General features: G+C 35.8%; 1 protein-coding gene across 5 annotated transcripts in view; it reads left to right on the forward strand.

Annotated features, from left to right (window-relative positions):
* The window catches only part of SGCZ (sarcoglycan zeta), a 1098717-nt gene that overhangs the window by 1048977 nt on the left and 24627 nt on the right, over positions 1–25113 (forward strand). For 4 of the 5 annotated variants that reach the window (XM_045455204.1, XM_045455211.1, XM_045455230.1 and 1 more), the window contains exon 6: positions 20004–20076. In XM_045455204.1, the coding sequence (XP_045311160.1) occupies positions 20004–20076 (73 nt within the window). Of the gene's footprint in view, positions 1–20003; positions 20077–22274; positions 24691–25113 lie in introns of those variants that run through there. The other variant, XM_045455238.1, reaches the window with a different exon arrangement.

Consider the following 25113-nt stretch of genomic DNA (forward strand, 5'->3'; position numbering starts at 1 on the left):
GGAAAAAGAAGGAGAGCTTCTAGGATCTGATTTATTTAATTGGTAGGTCATTATTTCAAGCAGATATATTTAGTAGGCTGGAAAAAGTTAAAGGTGAAGAGGAATGAGCACATTTAACTACTATATATCTGACTTCTTCAACTAAATCTTAGAGAGCTCCAGGAGTAACCTCTCTATCTTCATGTAGCTATCTAAGTTGAAAGCTCACGATATACCGAACAACGTCAAAGGAAGAGATTGAGGTAAATGATTGATGCTATAGTCACAGTGGAAAAACACTAATGTAATCTTGGTCAGAAATTTTGAAAGTCCACTGCAATTTGGGAAGTAACTAATTTTCATTTTACCAACTGAATATTCATTAATCAGGCTGACTTTTGTCTTCAAAAGGTGACTTGCTAGAGTGTGTCAAAGTAAATGTTATCCCAAATTTCAACTTCGGAGTTTTGTGTAGATGTGTTTTGAGTAAGTGGATAAAATTTCCATGTTCATATACATGATCAAGAGGACAATCTTTCATTTCACAATAAAGATAGGAAGAGAAAAGGGAGGGAGAAAGGGAAAAGATGTTACAGGCTTGAGTGGGTTGCCTATATTTGCCGATTACTAATTGGTTGCATTAATTCCCTGTTTCTGCAATGACAATTACCACAAACTGAGTGACTTAAGACAACACAAATTTATTGTCTAACGTTCTGGAGGTTAGAAGTCTGAAATGGCTCTCACTGGTCTAACATCAACGTGTTTGCTGGGCTGTACTACTTTCTGGGAGAATACGTTTGTTTGTTTGTTTGTTTGTTTGTTTGTTTTTTCCTGTTTCTAGAGGCCCTAGGCATTCCTTGGTTCCTGAATTAACAATGAGAATTCCAGTTTATCATCTAAATTCTTCTTTGTTTTAGAGCACCTGGGTGGCTCAGATGGTTAAGAGTCCCACTTTGGCTCAGGTCATGATATCCTGATATCCTGGTTCACAAGTTCGAGCCCCATTTGGGCTCTGTGCCAAAAGCTCGGAGCCTGGAGCCTCCTTTGGATTCTGTGTCTCCCTCTCTCTCTCCCCCTCCCCTGCTCATGTGCGCTCGCTCTCTCTCTCTCTCTCTCTCTCAAAAATAAATAAAAACATTAACAATTTGTTCTAAAAATAGTAAGTCCCCCCTTTGCTTTTAAGGTAACCTATTCACAGATATCAGTGATTAGTACTTGGATCTTTGGTGAGGGTAAAGGATACTTCTGCAATGACACTAGTTGATAACTGATTTCACTATTTCACTAAACAATATTTTTACACACTAGACGGACAGCTCCTGGAAGATAGAACCAATAGGTATAAGTTGCCTTCTTTCTTGAATTCAGAACTGGTGAGAAAAAGAAAACTGAACTAGGACTAAGCTTATCTGTGTTCTGGCAATAATTGGTTTGTGCTCTTTCTAACCCTAGTTCATCTAAATGTGTGTGCCTTAGAACAAGCTATTTAGCGTCTCTGTGCTTCACTTCTCCAACCCACAAAATAATCTCTCAGAGTTTTATTGTAAGAATCACATTATTTGACTTGCTTTTCGTTCAGTGCTTAGCACATGATTGAAGCATATAAGTATTCAATGAATGTTTTCCATGATCATCAGCATCATTAATGGCAGCAGCAACAATAGTAGTAGCAGCAGAAGGAGTAGAAGGATGGGCACCTGGGTGGCTCAGTCGGTTGAGCGGCTGACTTCGGCTCAGGTCATGATCTCGCGGTCGTTGAGTTCCAGCCCCGCGTCGGGCTCTGTGCTGACAGCTCAGAGCCTGGAGCCTGTTTCAGATTCTGTGTCTCCTTCCCTCTGATCCTCCCCCATTCATACTCTGTCTCTCTCTGTCTCAAAAATAAATAAACGTTAAAAAAATTAAAAAAAAAAAAAAGGAGGAGGAGGAAGAGGAAGAAGAGGATGGAAGAAGGAGAAGTAGTAGGATTATCAGTGTTTTCATCTATTAGTTCCTGGTCTCTTCACAAGGTTAATCTAAGAATCAGTAATATTATGTACGAAGGAACACCATACAAATGATTTGAAGCTTGGACTAAGTATTTTTCTCTTTAAAATGTGGCCAAACTGGGAATACAAAAGGGCAGAGGTTGGTAGTGATTTGGCATCATCTGAAGCCTGACAAGGGACAGTCAGAAGGTAAAACCTGGGGAGGTTGGGATGTTAAATGCCAGAGAGATCAAGCAACATAGGGGCTGGAGAATGACCCTTGGATTTGGAAAGTAAGTACTCTTAGAATTAAAGGCCAGAAAACTTCTGTTTTTCTCGAGCATATCATCTCATAAACATTCAGCCTCCAAAAGCAACTCTCAAAATGTTTCAGATAGGCAAATGGTTATTGTCAGCCCTGGTAGAACACTGACTAGAAATGTCAGTGGCAGGTTTAGGCTGTAAATAAGGTCCTATTTCTTGAACTGGGTTCTAGTTAGGTAAGGTATTCTGTATACAACCAGGCATGGAGTCATATAATTCTGATATGAGAACTTCTTGGATACATATTATACCTTAGGAAATTTTTTATTTACTTCCCATTTTCCCTTTTTCACCAGGGAGTTCTGATCACCTTGGTGGCTCAATCACATTCTTATACATTGTGACTTTTATGGGTACATTCTGTTTTTTTTTTTCTGATTTTGCTCCTTTCTTAAATTTTTTTTAAAAAATCTTTATTTTTGAGGGAGAGACGGTGTGTGAGCGGGGAAGGGGCAGAGAGAGAGGGAAACACAGAATCTGAAGCAGGCTCCAGGCCCTGAGCTGTCAGCACAGAGCCTGACACGGGGCTTGAACTCGCGGACCATGAAATCATGACCTGAGCCAAAGTCGGAGCTTAACCCACTGAGCCACCCAGGCGCCCCTCTGATCTTACTCTTCTATTCTAAATTGTATTTCCTTGGTACAAAATTTGTATCTTTAGTTTATGATTATATGTTTTATTTTTATTTTTGTTTGTTAATGTTTATTTATTTTTAAAAGAGAGAAGGAATGAACAGGGGAGGGGCAGAGTAAGGGGACAGAAGATCCAAAGTGGATCTACACTGACAGCACAGAGCCTGATGTGGGGCTCAAACTCACAAATCGTGAGATCATAACCTGGGTTGAAGTCAGACACTCAACTGACGGAGCCACCCAGGTGCCCCATGATTATATGTTTTAGATTTCACTTATGTATACATCCAAATGCTTTATGGAAGTAGATGAAGTAGAAATAGTCTTTCAAATAGGAAAAAAATAAATGTGGCCAAGCTGAAAAATAAACTGCCTCTCATAATTGTCCAACTGAAAGACAAGTCTGGTGCATTTATTCATCAGCTCTTTCCCCCCATTGGTTGAAAGGTAGCCTCCGGAGTACTAACTCCTTGGTGAGGCATTTTGAGGTGACCTTTGGGTGCTACTTGGGCTGAGCCTGTTTCCTGGCACTCTGAGAAGCAGAGAGATACTACATATTATACATATACATATCACCACATTCTCGAAGTTAGATGTAGTGTATATGAGTCTGAGGTACTCTGGAACTGTCCTCCATATCTGTAAGCTGAAATCAGACATGAGCCAAGGAAATTTTCCCAATTCATTCAGAAAATAAAATATATAGGATTTGATCATGGTTCCAGACATGAATTATTAATCTCATGTGACATGCCTATAAAATTGGGAAGGAAGATGTTTTAGAATAGCTTAATCACAATATAAATGTTGCAAATCTCTTCTACATCAAGTGAAATACTTGTTTATGGAATCCGTTTCTTATCCACAATTCTTCCAACATTTCTCCTCGTATGGGTACGAATACAAAACCCATACAAAATTGATGAAGAGTATGTTTCATTGCATGGCCTCTATGAAGTTCCTGACTGAGAAATGAAATGAATTATTTTTTGATAGTCATTAGTAATCACCCTCGTTGGTTTGGACTTTGGAACAAGTGAATCAGAATAAACTTTCGGCAGCCAGTCTTCTTACTCATCAATCCTTTATTGCATGATAGGTGAAATAAATATGGAACCTGAGCCTTGAAAATTATCCAAAACTTTAATTCTTACAAACTTCCCACCAAGCTTAAATCTTCTCTCTTATGTCTTTGTAATATGGTCATTCTCCCTGCCAACAGTTGACAGAAATCTCATAACCTCTCAAGACTGTGATTTATCTTTAGGCAACATTTACCTAAATACTTCAATTTAAGGTGATATCTAATTAAGATACTGCTATCTTTTAAGGTGGCTGGTTCACTTTTTAGGAAAATACCATTAAAAGCTTTTTTTATGTGTTTAAGTAGAAAGCTTTAAGAGGAAACAATGTTGCCCAAACTTCTCTGCAAATTAAGCAGTATGTTTGAGTTTCTAATCCGATGAAGGAGAAAAAAAGGGCCTAAAAACAAGGGGAGGGGAAATGAAGAAGCTTGCCAAATGATGGATGTTGACCAGTGGAGACTTTATGAGGCTCTTTTTAAAAAAAGATATTTATGCATATCTTATGGAAATCTCATTTTCATTTTTAATTCATGTCACTCAATGGTGTTCTATATTTTAACTGGCTAAAAGTATTCCATTTTATTGAACCACAATAATTTACTAATTAATTCCCTGTTATTGGACATCTGGATTATATTCAATGAACCTAAACAGGGCTGTCATCAAATTCCTTGTAGTTACATCTTTGTATACAAAGATACCTCTTTAGGATAATTTCCTTGAAACTGAGTTATTTGTTTAAAGTATAAGGACTCTAGAAGGTATTCATTATGTGCCCTCTCATCAGCAGTGAATAAGAATTCTCATATTCCTAAACCACCATAGATCAGTAAGTCTTTTAAACTGACTTTACCCATAACCAATAATGCTAAGCAATCGTGAAGTAACATAGATATAAATAACACAGATATAATATGGATAAAAATATTTTTAAAAAAATCACAGTCCTGTGAGGAGGAGAAGACACACAGTTTTGGTTTTGGGGTTTGGGGTTTTTGTTGTTGTTGTTGTTTACATATAAGAAAATTAAGATTTCAGATAGCTAATTGGCTTACTGAATGCCACATTGCTAATGGGACGTAGCAAGACAACACGTTGACATGTTTTCTGTGATATTGTATATCCCCTCCAATGTTACCCTGTTGAAAAAATAAATACTTTCTGATACTTTGAGTAGTGAATTAACAAAATAAATATTGCCACACAATCATTTAACTGAATAGCAAACTTTAACTTCTATCTAACTTCTATCTAACTATCTATCTAACTTCTATCTAACTGATTTCTATTTTCATATTTCAGGTAAGATTTTAAAAGAAGGCAAAACCTTTTTAATTCAAAACAAGCCTGGAAATTTAGTAAGGTGTGTTATTTTAAAAGAGCTACCTAAAAAAAGAATTCCAAGAAAGTTTATTTTCAGTGAAAAATGCACTTTATATAAATTCCACAAATATTTTATAGTCACTTTCTAAACAGCCACATAATAGCATCCCTTGGCTATGAGCCTAACGTGGAAACTACAAAATAATGCTTTATTCAGCCAGAAAGATGATAGAAACCAACATGACAGGTTGACTTTTCTAGCATCCTGGTCACTAGAAAAGATTCAAATAAAATTACAACTCTTTTTGGTTTTCATTTATAATGCCCAACATGGAGTACCACCCCCCCGCCCCCATTGCACTGACTGTTCAAGTTTCTTTTTTGAATTATTTATTAGTATTTTTTTAGAATGGGTTGTTTTCTTGATGGTCTGTAGGAGTTCCTTATATTTTCTAGATGGTAATTATTGGGGTGCCTGGGTGGCTCAGTCGGTTGAGCATCCGACTTCAGCTCAGGTCATGATCTCACAGTCCGTGAGTTTCAGCCCCATGTCGGGCTCTGTGCTGAGAGCTCAGAGCCTGGAGCCTGTTTCAGATTCTGTGTCTCCCTCTCTGCCCCTCCCCTGCTCATGCTCTGTCTCTCTCTGTCTCAAAAATAAATAAAAACGAACGTTAAAAAAAGTTATAGATCGTAATTTTTTATCCATTATATTTGCTGTTGACTATGTATATGTTTTAGTATCTAACTTTGTTTAAGGTATATTTTATTGTTAAGAAACATTTTATATTAATATAGTCAAATTTGTTTTCTTAAACTTTTATATGTTTTCTGTCTTAGGCGTTTATCCATACCTTCCCATAAGAAATATGTTTTTTCACTGTAAAGTTTCTGCAAGACTAGAGGGTTTAACTTGGCGCCACATTGCAGTTTTAATTTGTTTCATTTGATTACAAATGAACTGTCTTTCCCAGATGGTTATTGAATATTAATTACCTTTTTATTTTGTGAAGTGTCTCCCCAAGTTCTTAGTCATTTTCTATTAGTTTAATTGTTCTCAATTACTGTTTAGAGTTCTTTGGTATTTGGAAATTGATCTTTGTCAATTATATGTACTGCAAATATCTTCCCCAAGGTCAAGGTTTGCCTTTCAGCTTCTTGTGATGCTCTTTGTTCAGCAGAAATGCTTAATTTCAGTATATGAGTATCATCATTTTTTTCCTTACTATGTGAGAAATCCTTCTCTAATCTGAAGTCAAAAAGATATTCTCCTATGTTGTCGTCTACATATTTTATAACTTGACCCATCACATTTTTAATCCTGCTGAAATTTATTTTGCATAAGTGATGAATACAGTTTGATTTTCCCATATGTGTAAACAATTATCCTAGCATCATTTATTGAATAATCATTTGTTACTCACTTATTTTTCATAGTGACTGTCATAAATCAAGTTTGCATACAGATGTAAGTTCTTTGGTAAGTTTCTGGAGTCTTCTTTATTCCACTGTCTATTTCTCTCTTTTTACCACAGCCACGCCAACTTAGTAACTTGAACCTTATATGTGTCTTGTTATGTGGTAGGGAAAAATCTTCCTACTGAAATTGGGGACGGGGTTCAGAATTGCTTTATTATTCTCGGCCCAATATTCTTCCATACAGATTTAAAATCAGCTTGTCTAATTCCATGAAAACATCATTGATGAGCTGAGATTGCATTAAATCTATTCAAGGTTTTGGAGAAAATGAACAACTTTAAGTTAATATCTTATTTGTTATCACATTACATTCTTACATTTAAAATGGCTTTAATATCTTTTGATTAAATTCGATGATTCATTCTATAAAGCGCTTCCAGAACTTTCATTAAATTTTGAGTCAAAATAATTCTCTAATGTTATTAAATTACCTTTAGGTTCTTTTAGGTTTTCTGTGTAGAAAACTGTATTATACATGAAGCATGAGACATTTGTTACTTTTTCCCCAAACAATATGCTTTTCACAGATCTTCATTCTTCCTTCCCTTCTGACCAAGGGGTAGTACAAGAACTGTAGTGGGGAGCTGAATTGAAGTGGTGATCCGAGACAAAAGGTGAAACCACATCACACCTTTGTACTGCTGCTGCTCGTAAATGAGATGTTTTAATGTGTCACCAGGAAGTTTGAGGTTGCTGTAGGTTTTGTTGTAGATGACTCTTAACTGTGGGAGAAAGTTCACCTCCATTTTCCTAAAAGGCGGTCATTGTTGTGATCGATGTAGTTAATCACGGAAGAATTTTGAACTTTTTGAGTGGTATATCTGTATCTTTTGATATGATTAGATAATGTTCTCCAGCAATAAGTTACTCTTGATAATTTTGTTAATTTTCTGTTGTTAAACAAAACTTATATTCCTATAATAAATGCCAAAGAAATGACCCTGATGCTTCTTACTTTATTGTTGGTTTCAACATGATATTTTCTTTAGGATCTTGGTATCTATACCCATGAACGAATGTGAATCTTTAAATCTTCTGTTTTGTCTTGTTCTTGTCTGAGTTTGGTATTGAAAATATCCTTGATATATTAAGGCGTCATGTTTTCTCTTTTCCAGTTCTCCGAAAATGTTTCTATTAGATTGGAATTTTATTTGGATAATATTGTCAGGACTCACAAACTAAATTAGTTGGGTCTAGTAGTCCTCAGTGAGATGCTATACTCTACATACACACACACACATACACACACCCACAGATATGTATGTTTGTGTTACACCTTATGCTTTCTGGAAAAACATGGAAACTTTATACTCAGAATATTGTGTCTCTGCTTAACAGGTCCATTTGGTGAGGTATTTGGTGAGTATACCAGTGTATTCCAGAAATGTAAAATCACGAATCTAGATGAATCATGATTCTGTTGTACATCACCCCCCAACTTACCAGCACAGACCCATTTATATACAAAGATTTGATTTCTATAAAACTCTGAAGCATTATTTTGTAGCTCAGAGGACCACCATCTTTAAAGCCACTTAGTGTGGCACACAGACCACACATTGAAAATCAGGGTGACATAAGAGCTCAAGAATTTTGAAGATCCCTGGACTTGCCTACAAACTGTGGATACCCAGACCGGTTATGATTTGCATAAAACTCTAATGGTTTACTCTGCTTGGAATTGCTCCAAGTATGGTGCAGAGGTATTCATGGCAATCCCAGCTGGGAATATGATGGGTGCTCATGCTGAAGATATCATTATAGAGGAAAACAGGGTTAGTTCTGGTAAAAACAAAACAAAACAAAGCAAAAAACAAAAACAAAAACAAAAAAAACCCTGCTATTCTTTACATTAATTAAAAGTAATGCTACCAGTCCTCTTGTGGGTAAAAAACAAACCCAAATAAGTGGAACTCTCTTTGTTTACCTATTGGCACACAATGAATTACATGGCAGCTGATAACATAAAACTCACAGGAGCAATCTGGAACAACAAAAAGTTAAAAAAAAAAAAAAGTGAAACCTCATAGAAATAAAAGGATGAAGGAAATTTATTTTGGCACTAACAACTGCTTTCCGATGTCTGTGTACCTGGCTGTTTCCCATTTGGGCTCTATCTGTGGATGCCACACTATCCTGCTATTACAGGATAGGCTTTGGAGACTTCATTTTTTCACCTGAATTGGTATAAAACTCAGTTATTACTAAATGACTGAAAACATAAATATCAAGGCAAGTTGTCTGCGCCAAGATTCCAGATTCTGACTTTGTCCACATCAACAGAGATACTCAGAAAATGATAGGTAAAACTGTGATGTTTTAGGATCACTTGGGTTTCTTGAGGAGAGTGTAAGTTGTGTTTAATGAGAGATCATGTTAAAAGTCCTAGCTTTGTTCACATGTCTGTTTGTACAGATTAACCGTGTAGCTGAGGCTTGTAAAGATATTTACAGAATTAGCATCTTTTGAATATACGAGGGTGTTTTTTCATAATAAAAAAAAAGATTGTAGAAGGTTCAAATAAATCCATAAAGAATGTAATATCTGAAGCCATTGAAGACAATCATGTACTCTCTGTTTTGGACAACTTCCCTACTGATTTTTACCTCCCATAAAAAGCAATGGAAATGTACCCATTTGATGGCATTGTATCAAAAATCTTAGGAGCAGGGAATTAAGGAATTAAATAAAAGTATGGCTGAGATGATGAGTCCCTCTCCTTGCGCATTCCGTCAGGTAGTGATCAGCACGGTGTGCCAGTAAGAAACACAGTCTTCCTGTCTCTGGCTAACAGCAGTAGAAAGCCCATCTTCTTTTCAGAGAATAATCTAAATAGGGGTGAAGAACCCGAGGCATAAAATCTAACAAAAAGGCAGAATTAAGGTATTCACTTTTCTTCCCCAAAGAAACATGAGTTTATCTTGCAACTGACAGCAGATTTTTAGATAAGTGAATTTCCACAAGGATCAGAAAAGCTTCAATGGCATATGGATTGAGGAATGACTGAGTTTCTAAAGGAGAGGGCTACACAGAAAATGTGCATGCATAAAGATGAACATGACCTTAAAGAAGCAAAACTAGTATTAGATATACCATCTGCATGTTAGGTAAAATGCCCAACATCAAAACAAAATAGACTACTAGATTAAGTATTTCTTTTTTTTATTTTTATTTTTTTTAATGTTTATTTATTTTTGAGAGAGAGAGACAGAGAGAGACAGAGTGTGAGCAGGGGAGGGGTAGAGAGAGAGGGAGACACAGAATCCAAAGCAGGCTCCAGGCTCTGAGCTGTCAGCACAAAGCCCGACGTGGGGCTCGAACCCACCAACCTTGAGATCATGACCTGAGCCAAAGTTGGACGCATAACCGACTAAGCCACCCAGGAGCCCCTAGATTAAATATTTCAAAGCTTAAAAAATCTATTTAAATGTGTTAAAAAGATACTTCACCTAGAGATCTGGTTTTATTAATTTTCTAAATCTTACCATGAACTACTCTTTTATGAACGTTTTTTTACAAAAAAAAAAAAAAAAAAACAAACCCCAATATAGATAGTTCATTTGTTATCAAGTTATTTCATAGTTTTATATTTCAATTTCTGTTAGAATGTTTATAACGTAGTGATAAATCGATTCAGACATTCCTGCCTTTTAACAAATCCATAACAATAGAATCTTATGATTATTATGTTTACTAAAGATATGCTCTTGGTGACATTTTTTCATTTAGGATTTTCTAAAAGCCCCAGATGTGTATTGCTACCCATTCCTTTAGTGATTATTAAAGGGCAAAATGACAACGTCAGTAATCTTAGACCTTAGAATTTCTTATTATTTCCTGGAAAATATATCTTCAGAGTGAATGAGGAGAGCTCTTCTTAACTATTCTAATATTTTGTGGGGGGAGGAAGGAATTTGAAGAAGGGATTATTTCTGTATATTTTCCCTAGATGTAATTTTCACCAAACTACATATGCATTCAATATGAGAATAATTTATTTTCTTTTCCCTTCTGTTTTCGTCACACATACTTTAAAATTTCCATTATTTTTGCTTCATCGAAAGCCATAGAATGAGTTAACAAATGAAGAGGCATTCTCCCCTCTTCAGAGGAGCAAATGCTAGTATAATACAAGCTACGTGAAGGTTATAAAACATGAGTAAGAGGGCTCCCCATATTATTTCTACTCGATATATTTGAGTCTTTTTTTCATTGGTGACAAATCAAATATTTTTGAAATATACTGCATCTTGAAGAAAATAGTTTTATTCGAATGCATTTTCCATCTGATTAAGTATCTTTCCCATTATCTTTTTATCTTCTGAAAACCTTCAGAAGTGGAAGAGAGGACATGATTCGGCATCTGGGAGCAAACGCCTTGAGATATTTTTTAAATCATAAAAAATGCTGACTGAAAAGTAAAAACAGATTTTGCAATAATTTATTTTCAGAAATCTTGGCAGCTTATTCTCCAGTTTCAAATGAACAACATGGTGTTCTTTGTTTCCGTTAGACAGACAATTTAACAATATTGTTTCCTTGTTTCACTGGAATAATTAACATTGGCTAGGCTCATAATAACAGTTTCAATAAATGCAGATAGTAGATAGTCACCTCAGGCTATTAATAACCTGATCTGTATTGAAGTGTTGAACAGAGAAATATAGTAAGAAACAGGAAGTTCCCATGTTTTACACATAAATTATAAATAGAATAATTGTTAATGTGTTCATGCTTTCATTCTTCCATTCCCAATTCTTTCTTTCACTTACTGGCCTCAACTATATATCAGAAGAACAGTGCTAAGTGTGCAAAATTAGTTAAGGCGAAGTCTTTGAGTTCAACGAACTCATAAGTTACCAGATAAGAATTCAAAGCAAATTGCACAGCAATGTGATAAATGCTATACCAGGAATTTTCACAAGGGGCCGAGGATGCTGACCAGATAGAGGAAGAGCAGAAAGGACCCAGAACATGTTTGTTTCACAGAGAAAATAATCTAGAATCAGCCCCTCAAAAATCTGTAGAGATTATTATCAAAGGGGAGAGAGGCTGAGGGGTAAGTTGGGACGAAGTAGTATTCATGACAGTTCGTAAACATTTCAAAACCTGCAAGAGTTTTATTGTCACTCAAGTGTAAAATGCATAGATAGCACTGCTAAGAGGTAAATTCTACTAAGGCATTTGGGCTTGACTTCTATAGGCGATTGGATTCTGGAAGCATTTTAAGTGAGAATTGCACAATAAGTTTTGTTTTAGAGTGTTAGATGGCAGTGGTATGGAGGAATAACTGAGAGAAAACAAAAGTGATATTGAAGTTGTGGAAAGAAGTAAACTAATACTGAAATTGAACACAGGAGGGCATCTCAGCATACTCCCCAGTTTCTTTTTTTTTTTTTTAACCTTTTTTAATGTTTATTTCTTTTTGAGACAGAGCATGAGCAGGAGCAGGAGCATGAGCATGGGAGGGAGCAGAGAAAGAGAGGGAGACACAGAATGTGAAGCAGGCTCCAGGCTCTGAGCCATCAGCACAGAGCCCAATGCAGGGCTCGAACTCATGAACCACGAGATCATGACCTGAGCCGAAGTCGGATGCTTAACCGGCTAAGCCACGCAGGCGCCCCCTGCCCAGTTTCTGACTTACTATTCTACTATTCATTAAACTAGCATTAAAAACAGGAGGAAAAGAAAAACTTTCAAGAGAAGGTCCTTAAAATATTGATCGTTATCAATATTGATACTGATACATCAATATGTAAGGCACCATGTTGTGTACAAGAATACAGTGGAATATGAGCAATATGTCTGTAATTTTTTTAGTTTAGATGGGGAATAACACATAATTTAGAATGGGTGTGACAGGTAGTACACCCTAAATATGTTGAGAGGATGAACAGATTACATTTACCTGAAAAGGTGGGAAAAATTAGTAAAGAGATTTCATAGCTAAGTAAAGGAGAAGAAGTCTGAGCAGGTGGATGGGCTCAGATTACAAAAGTTTTGTATGCTAGGCAGAAGCAGTGTCCAAGAATTTAAATGTTTCTACTTCTCTCTGGCCTCCTTCCCAGGGTGTGCCTTTCCTGATTCCTTTGTTCCTCTTCCATCTGGCTTTTCTCTTTTTTCTTCTCTCTCACTCTCCAGAACAGCCAATATTCCATGCCAGGCCTTAGCCTTCTCTCCTGAAGCCCTTTTTGACAGCTGATATGGAGGCCCTAGGGACACCCAGTCTCTTCCTGGACAGCAAGCACTGCCATGTTCTTCATTTGACTTGCAACAACTTCAGAGAGGACATTTAATGAAAGTCTATCTTATACCAGATAAAGTGCTAGGAAGTGGCACTACAGAGTGAAAAAGGCCCCTGATCTCAAATACAATAAAAAAAGATTTTATAATTTGAAATTATAACTAATTATGATTTTATAATTTTATATAATTTATAATTTACAATGGAAAGGGATTTCAATATAATTAACCAAAGAATTTAGGTGCATTCAATAGCACAGGTTCAAACTTGGCGATAATGAATAAATAGGAATATTTTTGCCCCTGAGAGCTCAGTGAATGCACTCTGGACTTCAGCCCCATTCCAGTGGAGGAATTTAAAGTACTGTCCATCTAAAGTTTATTTATTATTATTATTTAAGTCTCTTAACTGTCCTATGGACTGGATATTGAAGGTGCTGCTGCTACCACTAGTGAGATTCCACCTCTTTAAGTTCTTAGTGCTAATTGCTAGCTTGGAATTCTTATAAATTCCATGACTGAGATTTCACATTGAGAAGAGAAATATCCTCAGGAATGGCGTCCTGTACTACTCTTTCCTTAACTTTTCTTTTGATTATTTTTTAAAAAGTTTATCTTTTTTTTTGGGGGGGGGGGGGTTCAGAGAGGAGACTCGGAATCCCAAGAAGGCTCCATGTTGTGAACACAAACCCAGCGCAGCTAAATCCCAAGAACCATGAGATCAATACTGGAGCCCAAAACAAGAGTTAGAAGCTTAGCCAGTGGAACTGCCGAGGTGCCCCTTCCTTTGACTTTTAAAAGGGAGCTAAAGCCCTGGTGGAGTTAATGACTGTTTTACCAATCCAGCTACTCCTATGATGAATTTCTGATAACCCCACGCAGAGAGCTAAGTATAAAACACAGAAAAATCGCAGCTATCCATTGTAGTTAGTAAAGGACCTGCTATGCATTTTTGTTTTCATTTTTCTGCAGTTAAGCATCAGGATAAAGTTCAGTTAAAAGGGAGATTATGCTGGACATAACTTTTTATTTAGAAGAAACTTCTTTCTCAGGTTTTTGGGTGTTGATCGATCGTATCTGGTAACTAAGCAGCTGCATTAGGGAATTCCTTGACTACTGAATAGAGTCTTGATTAATAAAATTAATTCACTATTTAAGAATCTCTTTACAGCGTCTAAATTTCAGATTTCAGAATTAAGCATGAGACCATGTAACTTGAAGCTGACATTTTAGGATTAGCGATTTCACGTACTAATGACTGGACCCATGGTGGGCCATTAACTCTACAAACACAATGTGTATGTCTTCTGTGGCTGATTTTCATAAATAAAAGTGACAGAGGGAATTAAAGAATACTGAATTCTTACAGCGAACCAGGGACATTTATATCCTATTTAAGAAAACCCTAACCCAACCTGTAAGGTTGTTATTTCTATCTTTATTTATATCTATGGAAATTGAAGTTTGGACCGATTAAATGACTTGCTGAAGTCATTTAGGTAAGAATGAAGGAGCTGGAGTTGTCTCCTTCTGTCTACTGACTTCAAAGTGCCTAGTGTATACATCAGAAAACCTGAAGGTCAAAATTCTAGCTCACCAATGCGGTATTTAATTTCTCTGATTACAGCTTCCTCATTTTTCAGATGTAAACAATATATTATCTACTTACATTAAAAATGTCTGTGAGAGGGACCCCTGGGCAGCTCAGTCAGTTAAGCATCTGACTCTTAATTTCGACTCAGGTCATGATCTCACAGTTGTGAGCTTGAGCCCAATGTCTCGACGTTCTCGCTGGGAGTGGAGCCTGCTTGAGATAATTTTTTTCTCTCCCTCTCTGTCTGCCCCTCCCCCACTCACTCTCTCTCTAAACAAATAAAAAAGCCTGTGAGAAAAAATGAGATAATTTATGTCAAATTAATATTTCAAAGCACAGGGGTATCTTTGTTTTGCTTCCATGTGTATTACTGATCACAGGTGTCTCCACACAAAGCCAATGAAATTTTCTCTGAAATTTTCTGTAATGGAATTTATGAAGCTAGTGGCCAGAAAAACGTCACATTTCACAGAACATACATACATATAAATGAATATGAATACGAATACGAATACGAATACAAATACAAATACAAATACAAATATAAATATAAATATATATTTAGTTACTATGAACTCGAGGAAGAACCTGGGAACACCAAGTATTTTTGGTTTGATTTCTTTTTTTGGTGACCTCTGTTCTGGGGCTAATGGCAAACAACTTCAAGTAAACATTTAGAGTATGGATAACCACATTAGGAGGGATATGTAAATTTAATTTTAATGGCACTTTTCATTTGGTGGGGAGGATGGCATTTTATGTTAGGCATTTGTAAAAAGTAGCATTCTTCTTACACTGTCTTAAACTGTCTTTAAATGTGGAGTAGGATCACAGTCCATGTATATAGTCTTTCTCCTCCCCAGCAAAGCAGAATATGCCATCCTGCTTACTTGGTTTTGAAGCCAGTTGTTATCATTGAATGACATCCAGTGTTTTTTTGACCCAAAAGTTTGCTTGTCTCATCTTTCCTGGCCTTTACAATAGTCAACAGTCTATGTTTTCCCCAAGTCTTAAAACATCATCATCACTTTAAATTTTTTTTTTTCAACGTTTATTCATTTTTGGGACAGAGAGACAGAGCATGAACGGGGGAGGGGTTAGAGAGAGAGGGAGACACAGAATCAGAAACAGGCTCCAGGCTCTGAGCCATCAGCCCAGAGCCTGCCGCGGGGCTCGAACTCACGGACCGCGAGATCGTGACCTGGCTGAAGCCGGACGCTTAACCGACTGCGCCACCCAGGCGCCCCATCATCATCACTTTAAACTGATATACCCTTCAACATCTATACAGTCAAGCAGAATAGAACATTATACCCTTTTGAACGGTCCCTTAAAACAACATTAAACAACAAATATTTGGGGCGCCTAGGTGGCTGGGTTGGTGGAGGTCTGACTCTTGATTTCAGCGCAGGTCATGATCCCAGAGTTGTGAGATCGCGCTCCATGTTGGGATGCTTGCTGAGCATGGAGTTTGCTTAGGATTCTCGCTGTCTGTCTATCTCTCTCTCTCTCTCTCTCTCTCTCTCTCACACACACTCTCTCCCCCCACCCCATACCCCTTCCCCAGCTCACTTGTGCACGTGCTCTCATTCCCTCTCTAAAATAAATAAATAAAGGGCACCTGGGTGGCTCAGTGGGTTAAGCTTCATCCGACCTCAGCTCAGGTCATGATCTCACAGTCTGTGAGTTCGAGCCCTGCATCAGGCTCTGTGCTGACAATGCAGAGCCTGCCTGCTTGGGATTCTCTCTCTCCTTCTCTCTCTGCTCCTGCCTCACTTGTGGTCTCTCTCAAAAATAAATAAATAAACTTTAAAAAGTTAATTAAAATAAATCAAATAAATTAAAATAAATAAGTAAATAATACAATAGAATAAAATTTAAAAACAACTTTATTTGTTTTTATTCAACAAGTTACATACATATTGTATATATTATGATATATAAGTAAACATCTGCGTTTTGCACCTTCTTGTCCTTTTTCTGTCCCTCTGTCTTTTCGGTTTCCGTGGACTTTATAGCTTACAATATGAAAATTCATCACACATTCCTTCTTTTTCTGAAATGAAAGTAAATGTGGTCTGTACACATCTGTACTCTTGGTATCAAATACATGTTGACTGATGGTTAGGGTCACCAGGTATAATACATGATGCCCAGTTGAAATATTTTTTTGAGGATAGGTTACAATTCATTTATTTTTAAAATATTTTTTTATTTTTTTATTTTTTATTTAACATAACAGTTAACATACAGTGTAATATTAGTTTCAGGTATACTATATAGTGATTTAATTTTGAATTTCAGATAAACAACACATCAATTTTACTCTAAATATGACCCATGCAAATATTGCACATTTATATTAAAAAATATTTCATATTTATCTGAAATTCAGAATTAATGTGATCCCCTATATTTTTAATTGCTAAGTCTGGCAACCTTACTAATCATCTGACATTTATAAAAATTCCCAATTCCAAGGAAATATGTATTTTAGGGGCACCTGGGTGGCTTGGTTGGTTAAGTGTCCAACTCTTGATTTCGGCTGAGGTCGTAATCTCAAGTTCGTGAGTTTGAGCCCTGCATCAGGCTCTGTGCTGGCCGCACAGAGCCTACTTGGGATTCTCTGTCTCCCTCTCTCTCTCTCTCTCTCTCCAATCCTGCTCATGTTCTCTCTCTCTCTCTTTGTCTCTCTCAAAATAAACAAATAAGCTTTCAAAAATTACAAAGGAAATACATATTTTTATTTATTTATTTATTTATTTATTTATTTATTTATTTACTTTGTGAGAGAGCGCATGAATGAGGGAGAGGGACAGAGAGAGACTCTTAAGCAGACTCATGCTTAGCATGGAGCTGTATCCCATAACCCCAGGACCATGACCTGAGCCGAAATTAAGTGTCAGGTGCTCAACTGACTGAGCCACCCAGGCGCCCCAGAAATATGTATTTTAATTTTGACTTTTTAGGCTGTGAGAGTATGTGCTTGCTTCAGATGGCTTTTATCTTCTTTCACTGATTTCCTTTTAAGATTATCATTATTGCTTTTTAGTTATTACCCCCTTGGCTCATTCTGGGACAATAAAGGAGAAGTTAAGAGTACTTTTCTCATTATCTGGAGGTCTATAAGTTAGTAATTTATTTATGTTATTTTATTCAGTTTTCAAGTTAGCCCCTTAGGGGATATGATTATACATTATTTCTTCAAGAATAGTTTGTTTTTAAATCATCAATAATTTTCTATACTGATACTTAGAATTAAGACTTCTATCAGCTTTTAATCCTCTTTGAAAAATTGAAGCTTTGATAGCTTTCCCCTTTTACTTTCCCTGATATGTTCTGTGCTAAGTTACTATATGTTCCATTCGATGTTTGAAAATAAATATTGCTACTGTTCTTTAATTATATTTTTGCCATCTCATTTGGGAAGTCTTCAAAGTCATAGAATAGTGGAAATTAATTTTTAAACTTTACAGATGGATAACTATTTTTTCTGGAAGTTATATCCTCTTAAAACGATAAAGGGGTCTCTCGTTGGGATATGAAACTTATACCTTGGAATGTTTTCTCAAATGCCACCTTCACCACCATCACAAAATTAGGGTTTTATCTAAAACTGTTACTTTATTTTCAAAGACCTATTCCTAATAATTTTCCACTCACAGAAATAAAGTACCTTATAAAATATCAAAAGAGCAAACTCCATGAAGAAATAATTGCTCTGATAGTCTGTCTATATATCATATGCCCTGCAGTCTCTTTAACAAAACATCAACAAGTAGTAAAACCAACCCAGTTAGAGGTCAACAAATGCCAATAGCTTTTAGCTTATAAATTGAAATCTGTAATCTTAGGAATTTACTACTGCAGAACCTTGTAAATTTATCCTTAGAACCATAATATAGATGAAACCATGTTACTGTCTTTGAAAAAAATCTCTTCCTCTCTGATTCAAGATCAAGGTCTGCATTGCTGTTTTATGTACAGGAGTTGTCTGGTGATCTCAGTATATTTCTATATAAAGCCACTTATTTTTAAGGAATTTAGGTGTTAGCTCTAATTTTCTAGTGAAAATTTCATGTTTACTGAAGAAATCATTGCTTGTTTTTCATATACTGAATCAATACATTTTTTATTGTTCTTCACAATAAGCATAAGCAACTTTATTTTATAGGTTTAAAATTTATGTATTTTATTTGCATTATTTGTATTATTTTGTATAATGTGTATTGTTAAGCTGGTGTTGGGGCCATTGAAGGAGCAGACATGACATTTTTACACCAAAATGTTTGATGAAGATTAAACCAAAAGAAAATAAAATTAATCCAGATGGAATGATCTAAAACATCTATGTGAAATTACAAAAGAACAAAAATGAGATTTTGTCATCAATTTTTTTTTGTATTTTTGAAAAGGAAGATCATTTTATTTTGCTCAGTTAAATTATGGAAAAGCTCTGGGATCCAGGAAAATCACATGGAGTCAATAAATGAAAGTGTAGATGGAATACTATTCAACTGCCTGAGCAAAGTGTTAGAGTGCATGACCTGTTCAGGTAACCAGGACCTCACATGAGGTCAACTCTATAGAAATGATTTTGAGCAGTTTATGGTTTTAGATAGAGCCTTAGTACCAAAGAAGCCAAATTAAATTGCTATTGATAATCACTCTAATAAAAGTGGGCGCTGTGTGGGGGAGAATTACCAAGTGTCCCATGAGACCTATGTCTTTAAAGAATTAATGATAGGGGCGCCTGGGTGACTCAGTCAGTTGAGCATCCGACTTCGGCTCAGGTCATGATCTGACGGTGTGTGAGTTCAAGCCCCGTGTGGGGTTCTGTGCTGACAGCTCAGGGCCTGGAGCCTGCTTCGGATTCCGTGTCTCCCTCTGTCTCTGCCCCTCCCCTGCTCATGCTCTGTCTCTGTCAAAAATAAATAAACATTAAAAAAAAAAGAGTTAATGATATACTACAAAGGAGCTCGTCTCCACATTTTCATTCATGCTCTGCCATTTGTAGAAAGACAGAACTGAGTATTGTGATCTATCCCTCCCTCAAATATACTTACCTGGGAAATAAGAAAGGGGAAGGGGATGGATCTTTGTTGTTTGATCAGAGAGTGAAAATTCTACCTCAATCTAAACTTTTCTAAATACGGTCATCTTAAAAGTTAGCTACCAAGGGACATTTAGATTTACCCTTCTTGGCCCTTCACTACCTTGAACACTTTTTCCAATTTTTCTATTTCATGTTCTGTACTCCTGTTTCTAGCTGTCCCCTTTTTGAATGCATATTTGATGCATAAAAATTGAGATGAAAACCAACATGTCTGTCTGCTTGTTTGTATCGACTGCTGACTCCTGGATTCATGTTCTGTTCAGGCACCGAAGGAGCAGTATTCGGGCACTCTGTTGAGACACCTCACGTCAGAGCAGAACCTTCCCAAGACCTCAGGTAAGTTCTGGCTCTTCCACGTATGTCAGACTTCCCATCACTGTTGATGGCCCTTGGTATGTAAAGAAGTAAAATAGAAACTGTGCTACATATTTGGATAAAGAGTTGACATTCCCTGCCTACATGGTAAATGCCAAGTATTTGAGGGCAAGGAAATGTGTGTTATTATTGTAACCTTCTGTATATTTTTGCCCCTAACAAACATACAATGAATATAAAAATAAATATATCAGACATGAGGAGTGTGGAAAAAGCAGTTATAGAGAAAATTTAGAGGAGAATTAGTAAAAATAAGGATTCCAGAAAATCCAACATAGACAATGAAATACATGACACATCTAGGCAGAAAGAAAGAGGAGGCAGAGAGTAGGAAAAAAGCTATAAATGGTCAGGGAATGTGATGTAAAGGGAAATACAAAGCAAATATGAATAGTAACCAGAAAAAGACAGAACTTAATTACCTTATGATGGATTCCTCAGTCTAGTATTTCCAATGGAATAGGCTGCTTCCCGACAATGTGCTGTTTCTAAGAGGCACAGTTGTATGTAACAGCCCTCACTACCCAGAAAATTGTGAGATGACAACTTCATAGGGACTTCTCCCCAAGAAAATCACAGCAACTGTTAATAAAATTTGAAATATTAAAATCTATCAAGTAATCAATGAATGATCTTGATTCAATAAATAAGGTTTGGGGTCCAGTGATATTTTATGTAACTTATAGCGGTAATCATTTCACAACTTTTACGTACATGAAATCATTAGGTAGTACACCTAAAACGAATACAACTTTATATGTCAATAAAAAAGATGTTTTATATAGTTACTCTCTGATAGATAAATTACGTTCCAAAATACATTTCTATAGGATGAAAAAAAGACAACAATAATGATATTTAAAAAGTAAATCACACATTAGAAATCATTTTCAAAGCTGAATCAAAGTATCAACCTGGGAGACAGTCTTTGTCTTAGAAAACACAATATAAATATTAAGCAAAACCCAAATTATTTCATAAAGATCAGGTGCAGCCCTTCTCATTGGGATGAGCGGAAAACACTGCTCAAATGAAAATAGAAAAAAAAAGTAAAACGATTTAAATGTTTTAAAAAAGCCATACTTTCACAACAGTAACTTTTTCAGACCTTTATAGTTCTGTGATAAAATTTTCTCAGGAACGCAGTTTCTCACTATCGCAGTATTTCAGATTCAAACCGGCTAGTTGACAAAACCAGAAGAAGGTGGCCATGATCTTCCTGTGATCAAGGCACTTTTTTATTAGACAAAGATAATAACTGTTTGCTCAATGCCAAAATCCCAATTCAGTGCCAAAGGATTTAGACGGGTTGAAGAGTATGTGTAAACAGCAACTCATAATGCGTTATAGTTTTAACTTAGGGCTCTTTTCTCAGCTAGGAATTCCCACATTTTTGTGTGATTATTTATTTTTTCCCTCCCCATCTAATAAAGGTGTATGTCCCCTTAGACCAACATCTGCATCTTCGTTGTTTATCTTCAGTGCTATAGCAGTCAACATATATCTCACACATAATTGTGTCTGATAAATACTTATTAATGTGAAATACTGATATAGCCAAACTCAATAACGAGGACACTGAGTGCATGTAACATAAGAAACGTGGTGGTCGTTACTGCATTATTAGGACCCAGGTGGCTGACATTGACTCCAAGTGGTTTTGAACTGTGTTTTAATACAGATGCCAGAGTTAATTGATTCATTCCTTTAAAAAAAGTGTTTAAGTTACACCATTCTAAAAGAAACTTCTTTTTATGTCTAACATTTTAGTAATTATATACTCAGTGTATGATTTTCGTTATGAAAATCTATTGCTAAAAGAAAAATAGGATGTGTTATTTTAATTACCTTGCTGACATGTCTCAAAATTCATAAGTGTGAATGTGAATTAAATGATAATTAGTATATGGTGTTTCTGCTTTTTATTTTCTAATTACTCATCAATTATTTACATATTGCACTAAGCTGAGTTTATCTGCTGGTGCTAAAAGCAAATTAGTAACCCCCAAGATGAGTGTTACTGATCTAAATTTGAAACTGAGACAGAAGCAAAGCACAGTAATGATGGGGGTATTCAATTATTAATTTGTGTACATGAAGATTAAAAGCAGAGTGTCTGAGAAGATCTTTACAAGTCCTGCTGACAATTTTCCTTTCAGGGCAGTAAGAAGTACTCTTAGTCGACACCTAATTCTAATCAACAAGGTGAGATTGGTTGGCCAGGTAAATCAAATGGTAATTTGGGGAGTAAGTAGCCGTGTTGTCTTTAATTTTGTTTTTGTCGAGAATAAGAGACTTTAGAAAGATACATTTCAAAAAGTTTATTAAAGAGTATAGGGAATGTTTTGGTGTGGACATGAAGTAGATTTCTATAATTTATTTATTCGACGAATGTTTGATGAGTGCTTAATGTGTGCCAAATTCTGTTCTAGTTTCCATGTGCATTTCAAACCTACACATGTAGATTTTCTATGATGTCTTACACAAAGTTATATTGTTTTTCACTAGGGACCTCTGTGTTAAAAAGGCTAAAACAAAGTATATTGAGTAGTCGAGACATAAGCGTATATTTTCCCAGAATAGCACAAATATGAATATTCTTCCTTTTTTATTTCTTAAATTAATTTAGCTAAATTATCACAGTTCAAAAGAGTGTCTGCACTTTATGGTGAGAAGTGAGGAAACCCGTTTTATATTGCCCAAAGATTGTTTGGATCTGAGTTTCATTAACTGTTCCAAGAAAAGAAAACAAAACAAAACAAAACTAATCTGGACTTGGGATCAGTAAAATGAATTAATATGTAATGATGTAGCTGGAATCTTTTCATCATGTTCATTCTTGTGTGAATATAATTTTAAACTGAAATGTTAAGTTTTGCAGGCTCCAAACTGATCTCCGAAAACACATAGCTCTCATATACGTCATTACTGTGTTCAAGGAAAAGCCACCATGTATAAGGTAGTAAGGATTTTGCACTGAGATGTTTTGTCAATAAGAGGTTCTCCTCTCCTCCCCCTCTTCCCTCTCCCCTTTTCCTTTCTACTCTGTCTCTCTGTTTCTTTCTTCTTCCCTTTTACTATTTCATTCTATGTATGTATATATTTATTTAGAGTTGATAGCAAATGATCATTATCAGAAGCTTGTATTAGGGTGTAATCTTGGAAACATAGAGCAACAATTGATGTAAAAATTTGTTTGATCTAATCTGAAGAAAGAGACCATAACTGAAAGTGCAAGTAGGCAGAAAACAAACCAACCAAAAAAAATAGAGGCCACGAAAACCATGTGATTTGCAGCTGAAGAAAACTCTCCACAGCTTGAAGTGATACAACAGTAAAATTGCTTGTATATTCAGGTCAAAGTTTACATTGTGTTTTTCCCCCCTTAAACCATTTTTCTGTTCAATTTTCTATTCATTCCATCATTGAAATAAAAAATAATTCACTAAATGCCTGACACCGTGTTAAATATTTATGAAGAACCAGAAACATGATGCTTAAGTTCTGCTTAAGTTTCTATTTAGTAATTGCATCTCACAACTTACTTTTTAAAAGGAGTCTGAATTCTGTTCTCAGAATGTTGAAAGTTCTTCTAGAGACCTAGGCATTTTTTTTTTCAAATTGAGAATTGTATAATACCATAAAAACAAAATCTGTTGCATCTTTAGTATGTAAACACAATAAAAACAGCATTTCTTGGGAAAAAAACAGGTGGTAGGGTGACTGAATTTCAACATTACTCCTTTTCTCTACAAGAATCTCTTGGTACCCACTATAAAAACTAGTCTGAAATCCGTCACTATGATTGCTATAATGCTTTCAAAATGAACACAAATAGTACGTCACTAATTCCATGACTAATCACATAGGAATTCACAAGCTTTGCAAATAAACATAAGTTTCATTTTTCAACAGGCCCCTTTAGAGAATGTTTTGTAATAAAATGAATTAAAATGAAACCTCTACTATGTCGTAAACCCTCCTCAGGGGAGGATTGACAATTGCTATATAGGACAGAAGCAGGGCATCATTTAATTGTTAATGCTGTATTGCCAAGAGTCTACTTACCAGATTGTTCTCGAAGGGAATACAGGTTTAGTCTAATTTGAGTTCCAGAGTATTCTGGAATGTTTGAGTTCCAGACTTCTATAGGACTTCTATAGGAATTCTAGGCTTATTTGAGAAGGTCATGGTATCTAGAGAAAACCAATATAACCTAAGGCTTAGTGAAATTTTATCAATTCTTTTTCTTTATGATTTTGGGGCTTTCCATCTTGTTTCAAAGGTTGTCTTGTTTTGTATTTGGGTATTTCCAGTGTTTTCTTTTAATTTTCTGTCACTTAGTTTTACACTGGGTATTTCTTAGTTTTATGTTGTGAATAAATACAGTGGGAAATTATGTTTTGAATTTTCTTCTGATTTGCTATTGAAAATTACAGCCTGTGATTTACTACTTTTTGTATTTAGAATAGATAGAACTGGAAATTATTCTTGCAGAGTGTGTTAAGGATCTAATGTTATTGTCTTCAGTATGGATAGACAATTTAGTAAGCATCATTGACTAAGTAACCTAGTATTTCCACCCAAAATGATTGCTACATTTGTCAGATATTAATTTATCATAAACACTTTTGATCTATTTAAATTATATTGTGTCCATTGATGAAATTTATATTTTAATTCCAATCTCCTTTTGAATTGAAATAATTTCATGTTAATTTCTAATTTAAAAAAGAAAATGTCTGGGGTGCCTGAGTGGCTCAGTTGGTTAAACATCAGGCTCTATTCAGGTCATGATCTCATGGTTCCTGAACTTGAGCCCTGCTATGGGCTCTGCACTCACTCTTCCTCTCTCTCTGCACTTCATGGGATTCTCTCTCCCTCTCTCAAAAAGAAAGAAAGAGAAAGAAAGAAAGAAAGAAAGAAAGAAAGAAAGAAAGGAAGGAAGGAAGGAAGGAAGGAAGGAAGGAAGGAAGGAAGGAAGGAAGGAAGAAAAGA

This window comes from Leopardus geoffroyi, chromosome B1, assembly GCF_018350155.1.
Source record: "Leopardus geoffroyi isolate Oge1 chromosome B1, O.geoffroyi_Oge1_pat1.0, whole genome shotgun sequence".
Classification (NCBI taxonomy): domain Eukaryota; kingdom Metazoa; phylum Chordata; class Mammalia; order Carnivora; family Felidae; genus Leopardus; species Leopardus geoffroyi.